Source organism: Meles meles, chromosome 14 (genome assembly GCF_922984935.1).
Source record: "Meles meles chromosome 14, mMelMel3.1 paternal haplotype, whole genome shotgun sequence".
NCBI classification, from domain to species: domain Eukaryota; kingdom Metazoa; phylum Chordata; class Mammalia; order Carnivora; family Mustelidae; genus Meles; species Meles meles.
The window spans coordinates 20,211,391-20,234,456 of NC_060079.1; the positions used below are offsets into that span (position 1 = coordinate 20,211,391).

At 38.1% G+C, this 23,066-nt stretch overlaps 1 protein-coding gene across 1 annotated transcript in view; it reads left to right on the top strand.

The window, feature by feature from the left end:
- Nucleotides 1-23,066, top strand: part of FREM2 (FRAS1 related extracellular matrix 2) — a 160,849-nt gene that overhangs the window by 104,645 nt on the left and 33,138 nt on the right. The window contains exons 7-11 of the mRNA XM_045978235.1: nt 15,380-15,529; nt 17,407-17,616; nt 19,021-19,218; nt 19,992-20,156; nt 20,561-20,743. Coding sequence (XP_045834191.1) covers nt 15,380-15,529; nt 17,407-17,616; nt 19,021-19,218; nt 19,992-20,156; nt 20,561-20,743 — 906 coding nt within the window. The remainder of the gene's footprint in view (nt 1-15,379; nt 15,530-17,406; nt 17,617-19,020; nt 19,219-19,991; nt 20,157-20,560; nt 20,744-23,066) is intronic.

The following is a 23,066-nucleotide window of genomic DNA, read 5'->3' on the forward strand; positions in this document are numbered from 1 at the left end:
TTTAAACTCACTTTCCAGAGGATCTTGGTCTTCCTAACAAATCTAACTAGCATGTTTTAACTAACACTGGTCCAGAATGTGTATTTTGAAGTTCTTTAAAATGTCAGTATGTCTAAATACTAGTGTTACTGGATCCAGTTCAACGGTACTGAGGGGACAAATAAACTACCAGCAGGAGAAGGTGTTTGATTAATTCTCTGAGGAGAGCTTCATTACCTTGTTCAAAACACTGCATCATCCCTTGACATTTCTGTGAAGAGGGAAACTCCATCAAACCCTTGTGTCATAATTATGGAAAACCCAATCATTTGCTTATGTATGGAATCTTCTTTTCTTTTTAAACAGTAAAGGGAATTCAAGCAATTAGAATTGCTTCATGCCTGGGAAGCCAGACTGCCTGGTGTCTAGTCCTGGCTTTGTCTTAGGAGATACATCACCTGTCAAGACCCAGTTACCTCATGAAAACACCTATCTCTTGGGGGTGTTATGAAGAATAAATAAGTTAATATATATAAAGTACTTAGAATAACAGTATGTTTAGTTAGCATTATTCTTACTGTCAAAACAACAGTGCAAAAGGTATTTACTTTCTGCTTCAACTACTAGACCAGAAGCTCTTCAAAGATGAGGGCTGTGTCTCCATTGGTATGGCCTGCACAAAGCATGGTGCTTAGCCCATTATAGGTGTTCAATAAATAGGTAATAAATGAATGAATGAATACCTAGAGCCGGCAGGCTGACCAGGACTACTTACTATTTTTTTTTTTTTTAAGATTTATTTATTCACTCGACAGACAGAGATCACAAGCAGGCAGAGAGGCAGGCAGAGAGAGAGGAGGAAACAGGTCCCCGCAGAGCAGAGAGCCCAATGCGGGGCTGGATCCTAGGACCCTGGGATCATGACCTGAGCGGAAGGCAGAGGCTTTAACCCACTGAGCCACCCAGGCGCCCCTACTATTTTTTTTAATATGAAAAAAAAGAGCTCTGGTTATAAAAAAAAAAATACATTTCATGTGTTTACAAAATGCTAAAACAACAAAGTGTGTACATTTTAAGAACAAAATGTGTACCTTTTAGCTCACTTGAATTTTTGAGGTCCTTCTCTGACAACCAATGTTAGTCTCCCACCTAAAGGTTGCAGAGAGGCATTGCCCTTGCTCTGGACAGCTCTGTCTGCTCCGGTTTCTCTTCAGCGGTTAGATTAGAGATGCTCAGCAGCTTCTTAAGTGACACTGTATTTATCTGAACACTAATGGTCTTGAATTGGCTTTTAAGCTTCCCTATATAAGCCATTTATTTAACTGCCCAATTCTATTACCAACCTCCTCTCTGAGCTACCCTGTAACCACTAAGATTACAAATCTCAGTCACGACTGTCCCTCAATCCCAACTCAGGATGTATGGAGACACCCTAGGAAGCGGTATGGCTTTATTTTATTTTATTTATTTTTGAGCAAAAGAGAGTGTGTGCACAGACTGGGGGAGGGGCAGAAGGAGAGGGAAAGAGAGAACCCTAAGAAGACTCACCACTGAGCACAGAGCCTGATGCAGGGCTCAATCCCACGACCCTGAGATCATGACCTGAGCTGAAATCAAGAGTCAGACACTCAACTGAGTCAACCACCAAGGCACCCCTATGGCTTTAGTTTTTAATTTTACTTTTTTTAAAAAAAATTAATCTTTGATTCTCTATAAATTAAAACAAAACACATGTTTGAATGATTAAACAAGGTGCTACCTTAGGAGTCCTGGATGTTACTAAGTATGTTTTATCTAAATATAAGAAGTCATATGAAAAATCATAATGTCCACATTTTTATCATCTTGGTTTAGGGTTTATCCTTAGTTTGCAAACCATTTCTGAGACAGAATGGTCTTCTATTTTTCCTTGAGAGGAAGCAACTATTTTCTTTTCAATAACGAATGCAGGAAGTAAGCATGAACAGGTTGTGTGAATGCTAAATGAGAGAAATCGCTGCCAACTAGTGTCATATTGACAAGGAAAACCCCAGTCTCCAAGAAGGGCAAGAAGAATGTGCACAGACCTGAAAGCTTGGTGATTAAGACTTCACACAGCCCACCTGGATTATCCCCATGTAGTAGACCAGAAAGCCAAGAACCAAAGAGGCTGACTTCCCCAATGTCAGGCATTTCAGAAGTGCCTAAAAAGAGACTAGCACCCATGGCTTGTGGAACAGTTCTGTTTTTTCAACACCCAAACACAAAAGGATAGAAGACTCTTGGGACCCCTTTCATGATCTCTGCTGGAAGCAATGGAGCAGAGGCAAAGCTGCTACTGTGTGGCACTCACAAGGAGGAACAAGGAAGAAGGATCCTTGGAATAAAGGAGCGCATTCCTCTCAGCTTGAAATGGAGTAGTTTTGGCTATTTATTCTGGAGTCCTTTCCTTTGCCACCTGCGGGCATGTTTCAAGTGTCAATTGTTGAGCAGTCTGTGGTCAAGATTATTTATTTTTCAAGTGTCAACCACATGCTTTTATTCCCGAGACCGCACACAGATTGTGTTTGACATTATGTTGGTCATAATCTTTCTTCGTTCAGCTGTTGGGATTCCCACATAAATCACCCTGATGTCAGAGTCTCCATTGATTCTGAAATTTTACTTGTAGAGTTCATGTTAGTCAGTAAGAATAAAAATGTACACGTTTGCCTCCTGATTGGTGGTTTTTGGAGCAGTAACAATTTTCAAGATATGGGGAGTTTAAGCTTTAAGTGATACCTCATTTTCTTTCCCTCCTATGATGATTTTTTTTAATGAAAGAATTTATCTTCACAACCAAGGAATAATGAGCTCTAATATTCTAGTTTCCTCTTACATAGACTATTGTGTTCCTGTCTTGTCACTCAAGGAGACTGTCATTATGCATCTTTAAAGAAAATATTCAAAAAATGTTCACCTCTCCAGGTACTTTAGTTGTTTTCAGAGAAAGAAGAAAAATGATTCTAAACCTTCTAATGTGACTGGCAGAGGCAGACACTTGGGAAATGTGGCAATTATTTTGTAATATTACTGTAACGTTAACTCTAATATTAACTGGTGTATTCTCCCTCACAAGATGGGCTTTGGAGCCCAAATGATTACTCTGGATAAGAAACTCTAGAAGCAATTAATCCTCTTCGCTTATGTCTCCACACATTTTTTGAATCCCTCCTCCTATGCCAGGCTGCATGCTTCTCCTTGGAGTTTACAGATGAACAATACATGATTTCTGCCTTTGGGAAGATCTAATGAGGGACACGAATGAGTGACTGAGTCATTTGAATATATCATGTCAAGGGCAGTGTGAGAAGTGTTAGGAGCAGGACTGGCTTGACAGCTGTCAGCTGGGAGTAGGTTATATAGAAGAAAAGAAAGAAATTTTGCAGGACCTTGGGACTCAGAGATAATGGTTTCTTTGAAGATGAAATAGATGCCCAGTTCCCTCGAGAGTGTACTCATCCACAACACTGTGAAATACCACAGCAAGTCTGTAAAGATGCCAGAAACTGTTAAGAGTAACACAGTGTCTTACAGATTTTAACAGGAGAGGAAGGACTTTCTGCTCTCAAATTTTTTTTTTCTTTAATAATATTTTGTGACTGTATTTAAAGGAGGTACATTATGCAGGTTAACCTTCATTTTAGTATTAGACTTTTTATTACACAAGTATTACATGGATACTAAAAACAAGTACATCAACTAAATGGGGAGAGTCTGGCTATCTCCTTCACCAAACCCACACCTCTTCCTTGAGGTCACTTGAGTGTGACGTGTAAATTTTTTATATACACATTTACATGCACACAATTATTTTCACTTTGATTAGAGGTAATTAATGCTATTACCAGTGAAGTGGTAACTAGCACATATTCTAGAAGCAGAGAGTCTAACTTCCTTTCATGTATTGGCTATTGATTTTAAATGTCTGGACTTGATTAGCTGTCATCGTTAATAAAGTGGGGATGGTAATAGTACTTAACGTCAAAGGATAGTCAGGAAGATTAAATGAGATCTGTATATTGGAACAGTTCAGACACACTGAAAGTATTTGCTATTACTGCACGATCACATTCTATATATTACCTCAAGCTATGTTTATTTCACAGAGCAATTACCATGAAAAACTTTTTATGCCCCCACACACAAACCCTGTTTATTCTTTTTTTTTTAAGATTTTATTTATTTATTTGACAGAGATCACGAGTAGGCAGAGAGGCAGAGAGAGAGGAGGAAGCAGGCTTCCTGATGAGCAGAGAGCCCAGATGTGGGGCTCGATCCCAGGACCGTGGGATCATGACCTGAGCCGAAGGCAGAGGCTTTAACTCACTGAGCCACCCAGGCGCCCCCTTGTTTATTCTTTATAGCGGCTCCATGGTATTCCACGTGTTGCTGTAACATCTCTTTCTATCACACAGATGCCATAAGTAAATATCCTTTCTCACACTACATATCATTTAGTTGCCTACTATTTATCATTAGATGTAACAATATACATATGAGTAGAAAGTGTCTGTAAAATATAATGAATATATAGAGTGAAAATAATGATTAATGTTTATTGAGAGCCTGTGACAAGTCAAGCAGTTGTAACTTCAGGTGTAATTAAAGGTATTATCTCTGTGAAGAAGGTCATCTGGCTTCTTAACCTCAAATCACTGGGAATCTTCATCTGCCCTAAAGGGAGGATCCACAATCGTGAATACAGCATGCTTGAATATAGTTTGTGCTTTTTTTTAAGATTTTATTTATTTATTTGACAGACAGAGATCACAGGTAGGCAGAGAGGCAGGCAGAGAGAGGAAGGGAAGCAAGCTCCCTGCTGAGCAGAGAGCCCGACGTGGGGCTCGATCTCAGGACCCTGGGACCATGACCCGAGCCGAAGGCAGAGGCTTTAACCCACTGAGCCACCCAGGCGCCCCTGAATATAGTTTTTGAAGATATACATCATCCAGGAGTTTTGAGAAAGATAGCAAATGAAAGTAGAGAGAATGGTTATGGGACAGAGCAGTCGGTTGGCAAAAGCAACTATGAATGACAACAGGGATGCCCTTCACAATTAAAAAGATGCCCCATTAACAACACACTGTATGTTAATAAAAATTTAAAAAATAAATATTTTTAAAAAGCTGCCCCGTTGGCCACACTGGATATCCCCTACTTATCCACTTCATATTACCTGCCACATTTAATTGATCACAAAGCACTGCCACAGTATTTTTGAAACTCGTCTTGAAGCTGAATTCTCAATTTTTCCACCTTCAGGCCCTATCTTACAACCTCACTTTTCCTAACTTTTCCCTCCTCTGTAGTTCCCCAATCCTTCTCCAGCTTTTACTCTCACCCTGTGTCAATCACCCCCACTCCCTTTTTGTAAATCAAGTCCTGATTGTGTCCCTTCCACTTAAAATGGTCAGTGACTGCCCACTGTTCATAGTTCCCGGCATCGATGCATGAACGCACACAGCCACCACTGGCTGTGACCTTAACCTTGGCCTCCCATCTTTGGACCCTCTGGAACTCCTTATCCCTGAGCCACACTTCTTTTTAACCCACCACACATGCTCAGGACTTGGCTGCTCCGAATCCTACTGAGACGTCCTTCCTTTTTTCACTGCTGTCAGAGCCTGCTCAGACTGAATACTGAGCATTTTTTCTTGTCTGGGATGCAGCCCTGCTGCCTCCAGCACACTACAGCCCACGGGGAACCTCTGCCCCATAGCACCTGTCACCTGGTGCGGTCCCTGCACCCTCGCACCCTCACCCCCTCCGGACCGTGATTCTCAGACCCCAGTGTGCAGGCTGTTCGCCTGAGACAGTTTAAATTTTTGGAGTTTTTGATTTGGTTGATTTGAGGTGAGGTCCCAGGAATTTACATTTTAAAAACCCCTCGGGGACTTGCCATACAGATTCATGACCACCTTTGGGAAACCTTGCCATAAGTAAAGAGTGACGTTTAGGAAATTGTAAATTACATCCCATTGGGTTGAGAAATCAATTGGTGGGTCGTGACCAGTTTTTCCTTCCCCTTCTGTTTATGCGATATACCATTTAGGATAGAAACAAACAAAAAATTTACCCAAAAAATCCCACAACATCCTCCTAGAAGGCAGGATGTTCAGCAATATTTGTTGAATAAAGAACACTCAGGAAGACTTTCAAATACTACCAGATAGTGGAAATTTCCGATGACCATAACATTTAAACTTTATTTTAAACTTAAATAGAAACTGCCTGGCTAGCTCAGTCGGTGGAGCATGAGACTCTTAAACGTGTATAGACCTCAGAAAAGACAAAATGAGCTTTGCAGTGAAACTAGATTGACAATAAAATCTCTGACATTATCCTTTTGGAGAAAGGCTCGCCATGTAGTCTCAGCTGAAATCTTGGGAAGATTCAGTCCTTAAATTATCAACATTCTAGACATGTACTGACTTTTCTTTATTCTCTCTGAGAAAATTATAGTTGGCAAGAAAAAGAAATGTCAAAACATGCCTTTAAACTGATACATACTCCTAAACTTTCCCCTTAAATACACATTTGAACTTTATTTTTCAACAAGAATCTTGAAAATGCTTTTTAAAGCCTAGCTATGAGGTCATTCTTAAGAATGTATGCTTACATTGGGGCGCCTGGGTGGCTCAGTGGATTAAGCCGCTGCCTTCGGCTCAGGTCATGATCTCGGGGTCCTGGGATCGAGCCCCACATCGGGCTCTCTGCTCCGTGGGGAGCCTGCTTCCTCCTCTCTCTCTGCCTGCCTCTCTGCCTACTTGTGATCTCTCTCTGTCAAATAAATAAATAAAATCTTTAAAAAAAAAAAAAAAAAAGAATGTATGCTTACATATTTAAAGGATTTCTTGAAAGAAAAGTAGGGAAAGGCCCAGTCAAAATTATTTAAAACTAATTTTTTGAAGATGTTATTTAGGAGAGAGTTTATCACTTTTCCCCCCTATTTTTCTTATTTACAGAACAATACGTGCTACTTGAAAAAAAGTTAGTTGTATGTATGTAATTAATGTCTGTAAGAAATGTATAGCAAAGGAGGTCAAATTTCCTCATAATCCCATTCCTAGGAAATAACCAGTTAGCAGCTTGACATATATTCTAACCTATTTTTCTATGCATTAACAATATAGGGAACCCAGGTGGTTTAGTTGGTTAAGTGTCTGCCTTCAACTCAGGTCATGATCTCAGGGTCCTGAGATGGAGTCCTACATCGGGCTCCCAGCTCCGTGGGGAGTCTGCTTTCCCCTCTCCCTGTCCCTCCCCCTGCTTGTGGTCTCTCTCTCTCCCTTTCAAGTAAATAAATAAAATCTTAAATATATATATATATATATATACATACATTTTAATACAATGAATTATCTTATGCATACCATTCTGTAACTACCATGTAAAATTTTTTATTACAGAAATGAAAAAAATAACACCGGATAACATGCACTTCATCTAAAACCAATGGTACTATTTTTCATAGTTGCTTCAGATCTTTCAAAGGAATTAAGCAGTTTTCATGTAAATGGAAGTCCTGTCTGGTATCAGTCAACTACCAGAGTCCCCCAAACAGTAATGATCCTGAATTGGTTATGTGTCTACTGCAACTTGCTTTTTTTTTTTTTAATTAGCGCGGCGTTTTCAAGATCTGTTATTTTGATGCATTTAGATGAGTGTGGTTTTTTGCTTTTTGGTTTTGTTTTAGTATGGTTGACACACAATATTACATTAGTTTCAGGTGTACAACTTAGTTATTATATTTAAATGAGTTTTTATTATCCATTCCCTTACTCGTGAACATTTTCGTGAACATTTTCTCCTTGTTTTGTAAGTATAGATAATGTTGCATTAAAAATGCCTGTAAATGTTTCTAAGTAGACATGTGCAGAACCTCTGTAGGATATTTACCAAAAGGTAGGATTGATGGGTCATGCTGGATGATCCATTTGCCCTCCCACCAGCAGCATCTGATAATGTCTGTTTTCTCATCCTGTTGAACTATTTAGGTTTTGCCAATCTTATGAGTTTTAAATAAATTTCATTTTAAGGTTACATAACAATGGAAGTTTCCTCTTCTGAGACTTGAGTGTTTATATAACTCCAATATTTCCATTTGCTGGGAGAATTTTTGCTGTAGGGGTGTCTGGGTGGCTCAGTCAGTTAACTGTCCCGACACTTCATTTCAAGGTCATGAGATCAAGCCCATGTCAGGCTTCATGCAAGGCATGGAGCCTGCTTAAGATTCTCTCTCTCCCTCTCCCACTGCCCCTCCTCACTTGCATGCACTCTCTCTCTTACTCCAAATAAAACAAAACAAAACAAAAAACAGAAAGAAAAAGAAAGAAAGAAAGAAAGAAAGACAGACATTTTTAAATAGATTCAGGGGAGTTTTAATTTATTTTGGATACTAATCTTCTGTTTGGGGGAGCACAGATTCATACATAGATTAGGCAAAGATTATATTACAAATTTTTTTTGTATTTGTACAAATTGTTCTGACTCATCCTTTGGTTTTTGAGAGTTTTTCAATTAAAACCTACTATAATTGTAGATCAATCAATATATTCCTGTAATCTTGTCAGTTTTTGCTTTACATATTTCAGTACAAATTCGGGGTTATTATATAAGCTTGGTGAACTGTTTATATATAGAGTTCCTCTTTATTAATGATTTTGCTTTAAATCATATTTGGACTTTAGTCAATAATGCCATTGAAAAATATCAACTATGATTAATTATTTACACCTATAGTTAATTGTTAGTTGGATTTACAAGCGTATTTTATTGGTTCTTATACGCACAGTTCTTCCCTTTGAATTTATTTATTTTTTTTGTGCTTTTAGCAGTTTCTCAGTGTGCATCTGAAGAGAAGTAAAAACCTCTTCATCTTTGTTGCCTGGAAATATCTATATTTTGCCCTCACTTTTGAATTACGTTTTCATTTGGTTTCTTAACTTAAATGTTGAGGTACAGCCTGTCTTCAGACTTCAGAGATGAGCACAACCGTTCACTTTGGCTCCACTCACCACTGTGATGTTCGTACCTTTTTAGTTCACAGAGGTGTTTTAAGCATAGCTCTTCCTTTCCTTACCAAGTAGATTAACAATAAAGGGGGAAATCATCAAAACTACCAGAAAGGAATGGCATATTACCTTGAATTTTTAATCTGTCACTGCTGCTAGATTAGAGAGTATAAATATAAAATCACAATCCCCTTAAACACGTTATCAATGAACTGTACTTTATTTAATCAATCTGCTTCTGATAGATTTGAAGATTGTTTCCAGTTGTGCCCTGATAAAAATGAAATATAATAAACACACATGCATATGTATCTCTGTACACTTATGTTGGTATTTCTATATGATAAACCTTGTGAAAACCTTTTTTTTTAAATCTATCATTGCTGCTAGATTAGAGAATATAAGATATAAAATCACAAAGCTGCCTCTAAGCAGATGTCAATGTTATGTGAGTTTCAGGTGTACAGTATAGTGATTCAACACTTCCATACATCATCCAGTGCTTGAAAACCTTTTGTATTATGACTCCTCTCTTGCCTTAGTTTACGTTAATTAGTGCAGTTAAGGGCTCGGACTTTGTCGGTCCTCCAAAATGGGTGTCCACTATTTTTCCCTCATGTGTGACTTTGGACAAGTCTCTTAACCTCCTTCATCCTTAGTTTCCTTCTCTGTGAAAACAAGATTAATATAGTACATACCTCATAAGGTAATCATGAGGACGAAGATACTAAATCAGAACAATTAGTGTAATATCCAACAAGTAGTCATTGTTTGCTAAAAACATGGAAATGAGCTAAAACAACATACAGATTGCTGAAACCTATAAAGGTTTTTAAAAATACTGGTGCAGTGTGGGAAGGGGTCAGGGGTATATGGTAAATTTCTTTTCCTTCTGCTTAATTTTGCTGTGAACTGGAAACTACTATTAAAAAATATATTTTTCATTTAAAAAAAAAGAAAAAAAAAACACTGCTGCCTGGGGCGCCCACTGGAAATTTTTAATTCCATAAACTGGAGGTGAGGCCTAGCATCAATTCAGTTTTTAAACCTTGGATAATTCTTTTTTTTTTTCTTTTTAAGATTTTATTTATTAATTTGAGAGAGAGCGAGCACAAGCAGTGAGAGTGGCAGAGGGAGAGGGAAACGCATCATTTCCACCAAGCAGGGAGCCCAACATGGGGCTCGATCCCAGGATCTGAGCTAAAATCAAAAGTCAGACACTTAACTGACTGAGCCACCTAGGTGCCCCAGGAGTATAGTCTTCTAACTCACCCACCACAAAGATATATTTATTCATTTGTTCTGGGGAAAAAAATCCTATTTTATTGATATTCCTTCACTCTACAAATGTTGATTGGGCACCTACTGCTAAGCATCCATTACATTAAGTGTTGGAGAAACACCAGTGAATGAAGGAGGCTTAATTCCTCTCCTCAGAAAACTCGGAGACCCCTCCTGTGGGGAGAATGGGAGCTTTGATGGGGAAGACAGGGTGCTTCCCAGCACAAGTAACTTCTAAGCAAAAACCTGGCAGGAGCAGGGGTTACCCACAACTGGAGGCAGAAAGGAGTGTGCAAAACTATGGGGATGCTACAGCAAAGTATGGAAACAACCCTTCTAAGACATTCAAGACACTAGAAGGGGGAATGAGATCTAATGGTAAACTGAGACCAGAGACTCCAGTCTCTTGTCAACCATGTTAAGGACTTTGTGAACAATCTCAGAACAGTGAGGAACATTGACAGGTTTTCTGTAGCTGGGTTACTATGATGGAATTTGCTTTGAGGGATGACCTTTTTGGGTAAGAGCCTGGTTAAGTGGGTGTGGGGGAGATTAAAATGGCAAATGTGCTGGCCAGATCTAGGAAGGTGGCCCATGAGCCCAAGAGAAACCAGGAGCAGGCAGCGGAGGTGACTCTCCTGACTGTTTGGCACCTGTGAGGTGCCCAGGACCTAGGAGGCAGCTACCTCTTAAGGTCTAGAGCTCAGAAGAGAGACCTGAATTCTAAATAATTTAGGGAAGTTTCTCTGTATTATTTTCAGTACTAAACCAAAAGACAGCAGGAAAGCTTGCATTTTGTTCCATTCTAAGCAAACATGTTCATTAGAACTACAAAGCTTCCTTGACTGATGGGCCGTGTACACGTGAGTAAATAAGATTTGGCTCCAGATAGCAATTACTACTGGCACCTATTTCTTTCATCTCTTGAGACACAATGTAATTGTAAACATCAATCTAGACACCATAGACTTAGCGGAAAAAAAAAAAAAGTTTACTTTCTCCCTGTGGGGAAAAACTTAAGTTATTTTCCCTTTGTCTTTGTTGCGGGTGTGTAAGTGTGTCTTATATGGCTTGCTAAGCCTCTCATCAACCATATTTGTAGGAAACAGACAGGATCCTATCCCTGCTCTTTGTGGTGAAAGTATCCCACACCTGGAAAAGCGTGTTAATTTTTTTTAAGCGTGTAAATTCTTTATAAGCATGTTATTGTTTAATGAGCTCACACAGACTCTTCTGTAGTCAGTATCTTCATCTGTGCCCTTTACAAGAGTAACACCACAAAGCATACAGAGAATAGTTTGGCTTCCCTTATGAATTTCACTAGGCTAGATTAAAACCTCCCTTGCACTGCTCACACACACACTCTTTGGGCATAACTTATCTTGCCTCTGCAGAGGGAATAACCATGCATTCTGGAGTGTCATTAATGCATCCTGGAGTGGGGAGGAATAACGGTTTTATTATTCTGCAGTGCAGGCTGCAGAATACACGACTTTGCTAGAATCTTCTCTCATTCCAGGTCATAATATCAGCCATCGACTGTGTTCTCCATTAAGACTACGAACTTGTACAGAACAGTGCCTATTTAAGATCTGATTACAGAAGAAATAGGCTTTTCCAAAGTACTTGAAGTTGTAATGTAGGTCTCTACAAAACTAAGAGGCAAAGGTCTGCAGTGAACTGTTAAGAGAAACCAAGCTCCTAGACAAAAACAAACAAATATGTTGCCAAAGAAAGGGGAGTTAAAATCTTGCTCAGAATTATAGTAATTTCCCAGAACAAGCAATTCTTCTGGATTCTGCGTAGGTATTCTTCAGCTGTTGGCAGTCTTGGTTTATTTATCCTTCGCTTCCTTTTACATGCTTATTAGCTACCCATTAAAATGTTCCAGGAACATCTTGCCATTTATCTTGAGTGATTATAACTGAATTCACTGCTTGAAGGATTTTTAACTCATTTATACTACATGAGATTCTGTCCAAATGGTAACAATTATAAACAATATTTAAGTTGTAGAGATTTTTGACAAGGTATTGAAAAACTGAAATAATAATAATGATTACTCTTTTCAGTTCTCGTTCAACTACACTGAAAAGATAGAGGTACTAATGTCTAGCCACTTATTTTTAGTCATATCCTAAGGAACTAGGCTGTTAACAAGAATTGTTTCTTATAAAATCTATTGAAGTGTGTTTTAACTTATATTAATCACTCTGTACATTCACTGCAATGATTACAATTGATTAATAGATCGATTTTCTAGTTGTCATCAGTGAAGCATAGGAGGAATCACATAAATCTACCAATTTTCAACAAATTAATTTTAAGGAAATAAGTATCTTTTCTAATGCCTTCTATTGGTTGCTATAGTAAAATTGAGAGGTTTAGAATTAAAACTTTTTTCCATTTCCCATCTTTTCTTTATGCTGGAGGTAACAACATACTAAACAATAGACAATTATGATAATACTATTTGTATCAATTCACATAAATCATATTTTTATTACTTTATTACATATGCCAGACCCTCTCACCTGTCTTCTCTCTCTCCCCCTCTCTACCACATACACCACACACACCACACACACCACACACACACACACAAACACACACCTATAAAGCATTTATGTCAGACACATAGTTCATGTTCTAAGATGGTAACTATTATCATTACTCTTTATGCTGATTGACATAATTTTCAGAGTACTACATAGGACTTACTAAAATTTTTCCTTATATGAACTACTCATTAAACTATAACATAAAAATACTTGACACGTTGTTGTTGTTTTTTAAAGATTTTTATGTATTTATTTGGCAGAGAGATTATAAGTAGGCAGAGAGGCAGGCAGAGGGAGAGGGAGAAGCAGGCTCCATGCTAAGCAGAGAGTCCGATGTGGGGCTCGATCCCAGGACCCTGAGATCATGACCTGAGCTGAAAGCAGGGGCTTAACCCACTGAGCCACCCAGGCACCCCTACTTGGCACATTGTTGACAGAATGAGTCTGAACACACATATGTTTTGCTTCAGTTTGTCTCTGACATGTAGCCCATTCAGTGCTTAACAGCCATAGTCCTTTACATGATTTGATTTGTCCCACTTCAATATATTATTGATATATATATATCAATATATATAATATATATATATATTATATATATATAATATATATCAATATATAATATATATATTATGTATATATAATATATATATAATAATAATATATATATAATAATATATATATTCAATATATTATTACTGAGGAGGAGGGAAATCGGAAGATAGGAGGCGCTGTTGTGTAGGTTCCCCCCTCACCACCCTTCATGGCTCTCTCCCATAACTCAGAAACCTAACTTGTATGATGATAATGGTCTGCCAGCAATGTGAAGAGACAGAGATCATGTTGGATGCCGATGATCAAGCCTCCATAATAATGTTAAAAGCCTTTGAAAAAACACGGATGTGCCTGGTTTGGCCATCTGGTCAAAATAAGCATTTTCAGAGCTCTGTCTTCACCTTTGCCCCCTGCTTAGCTGTGAGAAATGTAAAGAATTTATTGGCTTGTACTTGAGGTTTGCCTTGACTAAGGTTAATAAGCTAACACCTTCATCTGTACACCCACACACTCACTTGCCCTAACACCGTCCAAGTTGAAAGGATGAGAAGGAGGTGAAGTATGCCCTGGGCAGCTTTATCACCCCGTGAACCGAAATATGCAAACAAAGTGTCCAGGGTTGGTTTTATAGTGTTCAAGAGTTCAGGGAAATTGCATGCTTTTTATTATGCCCGCCCCCCCATATGGAAGAACAAAGAAAATCTAATTTTCTAGTTTTAATAGAGGTAATTTATTTGGGCCAGAAAAATAAAGAATTCATGCTCCATTTAAACAGTGCATCAAATGGATTGCCTTTGATTGTAAGCTGTGACTGTAGGGTTTTGCTTGATTTTTGTGCGTTTAGTAATTCAGTTAAATCCTCTGAAACATAATGGTCATCTCTTTAAGGGTCTTGTGTTTTATGAACATTGATAAACTATATGATTCTTTGAGACTCAACCAGACGGAGATAAGTAAAATGTCTCAAGTCAAAGGGCTCTTATTCTGTGTCTACACTGAAATTAATTTATCTTTTTCAAGGTTTGGTTATAAAACAAACTCGCAGTGGGTGAAAATATACCCTCTATATTATTTCTACACTTTCTTATGGGCTATGAATATTTCAAAGTAAGTTATTTTATAAGTCAGCTCATGAATTATCTCTCAGTGTCCATTGTTACTCAGCTAATTGCTACCGCTGTGACTTTTGGCAGCTGTCTCACACAGTAAGCTGTCAAACTGTCGGTCACAGGAGGAATCAGACAGAGTGATGATGATTGAATCAATTCATCACCAATACCAGAGAAAAACACAGTCTTCAAAGCATGTGTCCTACCTTCATGACCTAAGTCATATTGTTTTCATGTATGTGTAATACAAATCCCTTGGTAGGAGCTTATTTCTCTAGTGGATCCTCAGGTAGTATAAGGCACCCCCAAATCTTTGTAGGTAACCTACAATCATGTCTGGGTCTCCCTAAAGCCTTCAGGTCTGGTAATCATATATATTTAGTCTAGTTGTGCCAATAGGTGGTAACTCTGCAGTGGTTATTATAGACTCAAATGCGCTGGATTAAGGCCAAATATAATGGACCAGAAGATGTTGTCTTGCAAACAGTCTCCAGGTGATGATTCAATGAGCAAACTTAACCACATTTCAACCTGTATGTTTTGTTTCCTTTGGGGTGTTATTTTACTAGCTAAACTGAACAGGAAGTACATTTAGAGCCACTTATAATCCCACAGATGGGGGACAAAGTAAACTCAAGCCTCAAGATGAGAATGTTCACGAGGCGCTTTTTGTTTTTCAGTAGAGATCTTTTGACCTGAAAACTATATAAATCTACAGATTAAAGGGATGTTATTGAGAGGAGAAAATATGATAGAAAAGAGTCAGTAAAATGAAGCTAACTCTTCTCTGAAATTCCATCAGTCAGGCTTGAGGTGGGAAAAAAAAATCACCTACCAGGGCACCGTTTCTTCTTCTCAGAACCTGTCTTCTACTTCGGCGACGTCGAGTACCCTGTGGACGAGAGCGCTGGCTACGTGGAGGTGCGGGTGTGGAGAACAGGCACGGACCTCTCCAGGTCTTCCAGTGTCACCGTGAGATCCCGGAAAACCGATCCTCCCTCTGCTGATGGTGAGCGGTTTCCTACAGCAGACCTTTTTGATTGTTCCCCTGGGTTCAACTCAGCTTGACACAAAATACTTTAAAGCTAAACTGCTTCACGCCTCTGAAAGCAGTCTGGATGAATGGAGGTTTTTCTGAAATTATTATTATATCGGAGGTAAGTCTAGGCTCTGTGTATTACTGTGAGAAAATACAATGAAAAGCCACAAATCGGAGGCTATATTGCAAACATGTAAGTCAATGACCCTAAATCCTAATGCCTGTATTTACATGAATTTGGTTCTCTCCACTTGGCAAACCTAAAATCATTGAATATTGTGGCATCGGTTTGCACAAGAATGGTCATGCTGGCCACCCGCACAGAAATCTAATGATGTGTACGTGTCATGCAGATGTGCGTCTCCAACTTGGTTCCCTCCTCATTTTACCCAGATGCCCCCCTAAATAGTTCAGATCTGAAGGCTTTTCCACACGCTTCATTATATAAGCTATGCTAGCCGGGATGCGCTTGCCTATTATTCTGGAATTTACATCTCCAAAGAGTTGATCGTAAAGTTTAGGATAAGGATGGGATTAGAAATTTCCTTTTTTTATCCCTTCTAAATTGCCAACAATGCACACTTTCTTATGTGCACACACATGCACCCATACGTACATGACACGCATGGCACATACTTATCACACGAAGCAAGCAGGGGCCATACCATGTAGTGGAACCAGCATGATGCTTTGCATGTAGTTAATGTCCAATAAGCATTTGATTCACCGAAGTAGTTATTTTTAAGAAAAAATTCAAAGAGAGAGGTGAGAATAAAGATGAAGAAGCAGCAGAAAAGAAAAATACAGGAAGAACCACAAAGAGATTCAGAGATTTAAAACAATGAATTAAGGGCAGATACACTCATAGATGTGTATTCAGAAGTAAAGAGAATATATATAAAATGAGAGTTAGAAGAACAGAAGTTACAAAAACAAAGAAGCAATGATATTAAACCCTTATCACCCACTCCCAGTCTTTATGAATGTGGTGCCTAAAGATTGACTGACAGTTTTGTTTGTAACTACTTTAGACATAAATGGAGGTGTCAACACTAGGTTTGCACACCATGGTCTGAAAAAATAAGCCAAAAATCAAATATGTCTTTGAGAATAAAGGATTGTTCTCCTTGCCTGGGGTGAATGTGGGCGGATCATGCGGGACAAAAGTTTATACCTGAAATGTGTTTCTTTAGCCAACAGGCAAAAACACACCTAAGTAGGATATTCCCTTGTTGCTTTGGAAAATAAATACAGATATTTAACTCATGTTAACAATATTTAAATGTATATATTTCATAGGTCATTTATGATAATTACATATATGATTGGTGTGCTGATTATTTCAAACTTGATTTTTTTTTAACATCCTAAATTTATTTTATTTTTTCAGTGTTCTAAGATTCATTGTTTGTGCACCACACCCAGTGCTCCATGCAATACGTGCCTTCCTTAATACCCACCACCAGGCTCACCCCTCCCCCTTCCCATCTCCCCTCTAAAACCCTCAGTTTGTTTCTCAGAGTCGACAGTCCCGCATGGCTTGTCAGACCTGATTTTTATTAGTTCCATTCAAGAATTACAAAATAAAGATAGAGAGATTATATAACTAAAGCTAAAATAACTCAGTAGACATATATAAAATAAATTTCAGAACCTGACCTTTGTTCTACCATCTCAAAAACCAAATGATACCAATCCTTTGCATTTCATTAAATGTATTTACTGTAATGTTATACTGGTCTCTATATTTTTTTAAAAAAGAATACTAAATCTACATAATTTGCTTCTCATAATTTTGTTTAGTTTAATCAGTCCCCGACTGAATAATTCTTTTGTTACCCGTATAGCTGGAACAGACTATGTGGGAATCAGTCGGAATTTAGATTTCACACCTGGAGTCAACATGCAGACCGTTCGTGTTATCATCCTGGATGACCTTGGGCAGCCGGTGCTGGAGGGAATTGAGAAATTTGAACTGGTGCTTCGTATGCCTATGAATGCTGCCCTCGGAGAGCCCAGCAAAGCCACAGTGTCCATAAATGATTCCGTCTCAGATTGTGAGTGTTTATTAATTTACAATGATAAGTCAATTTATAGGCTAGAGTTTAGATTGAGTGAAATGATGAACTGGGGTTTATGTACATGTATAAGTTTGCTAGGGCTGCCATAACAAAGTGCTACAGACTCAGAAATTTCTCATCTCACAGAGCCGGAGGCTAGAAGTCCAAAATCAAGGTGTCGGCAGGGTTGGTTTCCTCTGAGGGCTGCGCAGGAAGGATCTATTCCATGCCTGTCTTTGGCTTGTAGATAGCCATCTTGTCCCTTTGTGTCATTATATCTTTTCTGTGTGTCACGGTGTCTGAATTTCCCCTGTGCATAAAGACAGCAGTTCTATTAAGTTAGGGTTCAGTCTCATGACCTCATTTTTACTTGATTACCTCAGTAAAGACCATAGCCTCAAGTAAGGTCACATTTTCAGGTTGTGGGGGTTAGGACTTTAACCAAAGAACTTGGAGGGGAAACAATTCAACCCATAATGATACCCTGTCTGACCATGTCTTCATATCTCCTTCTGACCATTCTGATAAAATTAGGGAGTCCTTTCAAATTAAAAAAGTGAGATTGCCAGCAATATTCTGATGAAGACTCAAGATTTAAGTCTCTTAAATATATACTCTTCCCTCATCATACATAGGTGGAATCATGTGTAATGGTCTTTTTTCCACTTCTCAATGCAAGACATTCTGTCATTTCCTACACCCAGACACTCCTGAAATTTCCCTAATAAGGTGCCAAAAACATAGTTCTAAGACAACCAGCTGCTAGACAAGTGGTAGGGCTCTCTGACACATCCTCAGAAGGGATTCTGAATAATTTTCAACCATGATGATCTTGACATTGCTTAGGAGAGTGTAACCTGTTGTTAATGAGACATATTTAATTCACCCCTCATCAGTATCACTTAAATATATACATAATATTCATTATAAAAAATGTTTTATGTATATATTTACATTATAGACATAAAATACTATATTCATTATCAACGTTTCTAACATGGTCTGCATAAACTATGCTTCTAATTGTGTCACAATATTGAGTGTTATTTGAGAATAATTCAGAAATTATTAAGAAATTTCAAAAATTCTGAAAAGCTCATGATTAAGCAACACATATAGATACAGATATCTCAAAGTCTCTGGTTTTATCTACTTTTGAGCATTTCCCTGCATCTGCCTACTTCATGAAATAGAGCCAAATTTCAAAGATAAGAAAATCAAAACAATTTATTTAAGTGATTTACTTAAGGCCAACACATTGTCAAGTGACTAGGTAGTAATTGGAATCCCAATTCTCACTTCTGTTTCATTACTCTTTCCACTAAATCTTGCTTTCTGAAATGCTGTTTTCCTTAAGGAAATTTCTGATCACCTTGATCCATATGTTTGTTTGCTTTGCAGTGCCTAAAATGCAGTTCAAAGAACGAGTATATACTGGCAACGAAAATGACGGGCAGATTGTTGCAATGATCCACAGGAGTGGAGACCTTCACTATCGGTCTTCCGTGAGATGCTACACACGGCAGGGCTCTGCGCAGGTGATGACGGACTTTGAGGAACGTCCAAACACTGATAGCTCCATCATCACATTTCTCCCTGGTAAGGTGGAGCTTGACATTTTTATTTGGAATTTGAGGAAGCCAAATTGCTGATGAGAAATACATATTGGGAAAATATACCTTCTTGATCTCAACAAGCTTATGATGTGGTTTTGTGTGCACTGTGTGATAATGAGGTGAAATAGATCGAATCAACATCTTTTTGGTGTCCGTAATTTATGAATTAATTTCAGGGATGTGCGGTATTGTTTATTCAGAGCGTGTGTGGTGGTATAGTGAATGTGTAGATTTCGCAATACTGGGATACTGTGTTCAAGTGAGAGAAATGAAAGGAAATAGAGATTACACTTTTAATATGAATTCAGAGCCTTAAAGTGTTCGATCACTGTGATCCAGTAATTGTACTAGAAACTAGTCCTGTGGTCACATTAACTCTGATCATCCTGTACAAGGTGGGTAAATTTGCTTCCTAGTCATAATGCTAGAAATTCATACATAAAATTGGTACTTGCTCTTTATCACTTGTTTTCTAAATTGGCTGACAGAACTTAAAAACAGACACTGGAGAAATTTCCCATACAGATAGGGGCTTTCACTGCATATGTTTAAACATTTAGTCATTCATTCAGCAAGTATTTATTGGGGACTTATTACACACACATTCTTTGTACTCTTAGTGCAGCAGGGGAAAAAACAATATCCTTGCCCTCTGGTGCTTATATTCTAGTAGCGCACATATCCTTTGGGGCCTGGGATGTGATTGGGATGTTGTGATGCGATGTAACTGATGTGCTGTCATTATCCTTGGTCCAGGTGAGACTGAAAAGCCTTGTGTTCTTGAGCTGATGGATGACAAACTCTATGAGGAGGTCGAGGAGCTCCGCCTGGTTCTTGGCACCCCACAAAGCAACTCCCCCTATGGGGCTGCAGTTGGGGAACAAAATGAAACTTTGATAAGGATCCAAGATGACGCTGATAGTAAGAAGTTATTTCTCATCCTCGCCTGTAAATTGGGAATTGAGACCCATCTATGTTAATATTTTAGGTGGCTCAGAAAATAAACCCCTCAGTCTTTTATGGGTTTTAAAGCAATTGAGAAATAGGAAAAAAGACTAAGACAAATGGGGAACCAAATAGACCATGAAAATTAGAAGTTAATGTTGGAAAATATGCTTTACACCTAATGCTAAAGCCCACATGTTCATACCCTCTGTAGGGTGGTGGTTGCCCTGGGCCAGCAGTTTCTCCCTCCCCTCCCACTCTCAGGGACCCACTCCTGTAAGACTAATGGCACATAGAGGTCACCTGGAGTACATTTCTTTTATTTTTATGTAAAGCATTTCCTTTACATTTTAGTTTGTCCATGTTTCCCACAATTTTAGAGACTGTGATTAAATTTGGAGAAACCAAATTTAGCGTCAGTGAACCCAAAGAACTGGGACAGTCGGTGGTTGTAAAAATTCCAGTGATTCGCCAAGGAGATACTTCAAAGGTTTCCATTGTGAGAGTCCACACCAAGGATGGCTCTGCTACCTCTGGAGAAGATTATCACCCTGTGTCAGAAGGTACGGGGGTTCTTAAGGCCTGTCCCCAGGTGGGTGGTGCTCACATTCTATACTGGCTCTGGTGCCCTTGAGAAGAAGAAGAGAAATCTTCAACTGAAATAAAAATAGACATACTCCTTTACATTAATCCCCATCAGAAAAATAATGGCAGTAGAATTTAGTTCCAGAATTTTCCTTTTTGACTTACAGGGTTTATGCTTCAGGATTTAGAGAAATTTTGAGTAGACTAGATGACCTTTTGTTCTGAGTCTACTTTTACTAATAGGTTTTACCTTCATTATGGTAAGCCGCTACTAAATTATACTTATTCTAGAATATTCTAGTACACTGAAAATATGCATGGTAGCTGAGATAGTTTTTAGTTTATAAAACACCAACGATCTAAAACTTCAAGGTAGAAAATTTTGTGTTAATGGAGAGCAGTAAGAGTCTGATGGAATGCTACCCAAAAAGACCATGAATTATCTGGGCCTTAGGATTTCATTATGGGTGCTTTTCATCCATCCCCCTCCTTCAAATTTTTGGACCATTTCGCCATTTATTTTTATGAGTAGTTAGTACAAATCGGAGTTTCTCTCTATGTATATATGAATTATCTGCTGACAGAATAGATGTAAATTGATGTACAAAGTTAAGTTCATAAATTATGTAGAGTTCTACTTAACCACTTTGTTTCTAGTTTTGTACTTATTACTACCAACAATCTTTAGTTCTTGATTGTAAAGCTACAGACATTCATCTTGATCTTGTAACTGGTGGAAAAAAAAAAAATTTAGAAAGGTTTTACTAAGTCCGTAATAAAGTTGATGAGACAAGAAGGAAAAAACCATCTTCTGTAAAGGAGCTTGTTTTCTTTGCATCTATGGTATAAAGTTTGACTACTGTAGAGTTTCAAAGTTATCCTCAGAATATTCTCTGTGCAGAGAATGATAATATATTTGAACGAAATCACATACAACCCAAAAGAGGAGAAACACTGATTAGCCACTAAATTAGAAAAATCTAAAATCAGTCTTTCTATAATGAGCAAGAGCAAGCTTTACATGAAGGAAACATCTTCTAAAGATGGGCAATATGACCTTTAACAGAAAATGTTTTTCTTAGAAACAAAATAATTCTTTTTGCTGAAGGATAAATAAAAATTATACTTCTGCAGGAAACTGACCAATGAAGTCAGAAAAAGGTTAAATGGCAGGAAATCAGCTTGTGTCTCTTTTATCCCATAAATATAAACATGCTATTTATAATGCTTATGATAAAAACTTAATCTCTTCTGACCCATATTCTAATTTCTCCCTTATGGTGAAAATTGAGGTCAGTCTCTTAAAAATAAACAGAAATAATAAGGATAGAAGAAAACTTGAAATATTTTTGTGCTAAAAATATCTAAAATAACAGATAAAGACTAAAGTAATTGAGGAGACTTAACTATTTTATCATCTAATCTGCATACTGTAAGAAAACAACAATTTAAATATTTAAGGGATGTCTGGGTGGCTCAGTCTATTGAGCATAAGTGTCTGACTCTTGGTTTCAGCTCAGATCATGATCTCAGGATCCTGGGATCAAGCCTTGCGTTGGGCTCCTTGCTCAGTGGGGTGTTTGCTTATCACCCCACACCACCCCCACTCATGCTCTAGCTCTCCCTCCCTCTCTCACATAAATAAATTAAATTTTTAGTAAATAAATGGATAAATATTTAAAATAAATACTTAAGCTTTTAACCTCTTAGAAATTGGGTTTCTATAATTCTGGAGGTTACAAAATTTGAATGCTTACAGAGTAAGACAAGAAATGAATGAAGGAAATATGAAGGGGAAATGACAAGATAGGAATATTATTGAATCAGAAAATCCATTCCCTGCTGAGAAAAGCCTGTATTGTCCTAGCCAGCCAACTTTGGCCAGCCAGGAAAATACAAAAAATAACTTTAAGTATTTTCTTATGAAATCCTCAGATATTTTTGGTTTTAGAAATGAATGTTCTCTTATTTTTATTTTTTTTTAAGAAGGAGAGAGTGTGCAAATGGGGAGGAGAGGCAGAGGGGGAGAAAGAGTCATAAGCAGGCTCCACACCCAGCATGGAGTCTGACATGGGGCTCAGTGTCAGAACCCTGAGATCATGACTTGAGCCAAAATCAAGAGTCAGATGCTTAACCGACTGAGTCACCCATGCACCCCTAGAAACGAATTTTCTAATGAAATGTCACACAAGTCAGACCAAACAAATTGGTGGGCCAGAAATAAACAGATGTTTTTTATCCTCTGATATAAGAACCCTAAATCCTCTCAGAGTATGAAAAATCTAAGACTAATAGACTCTA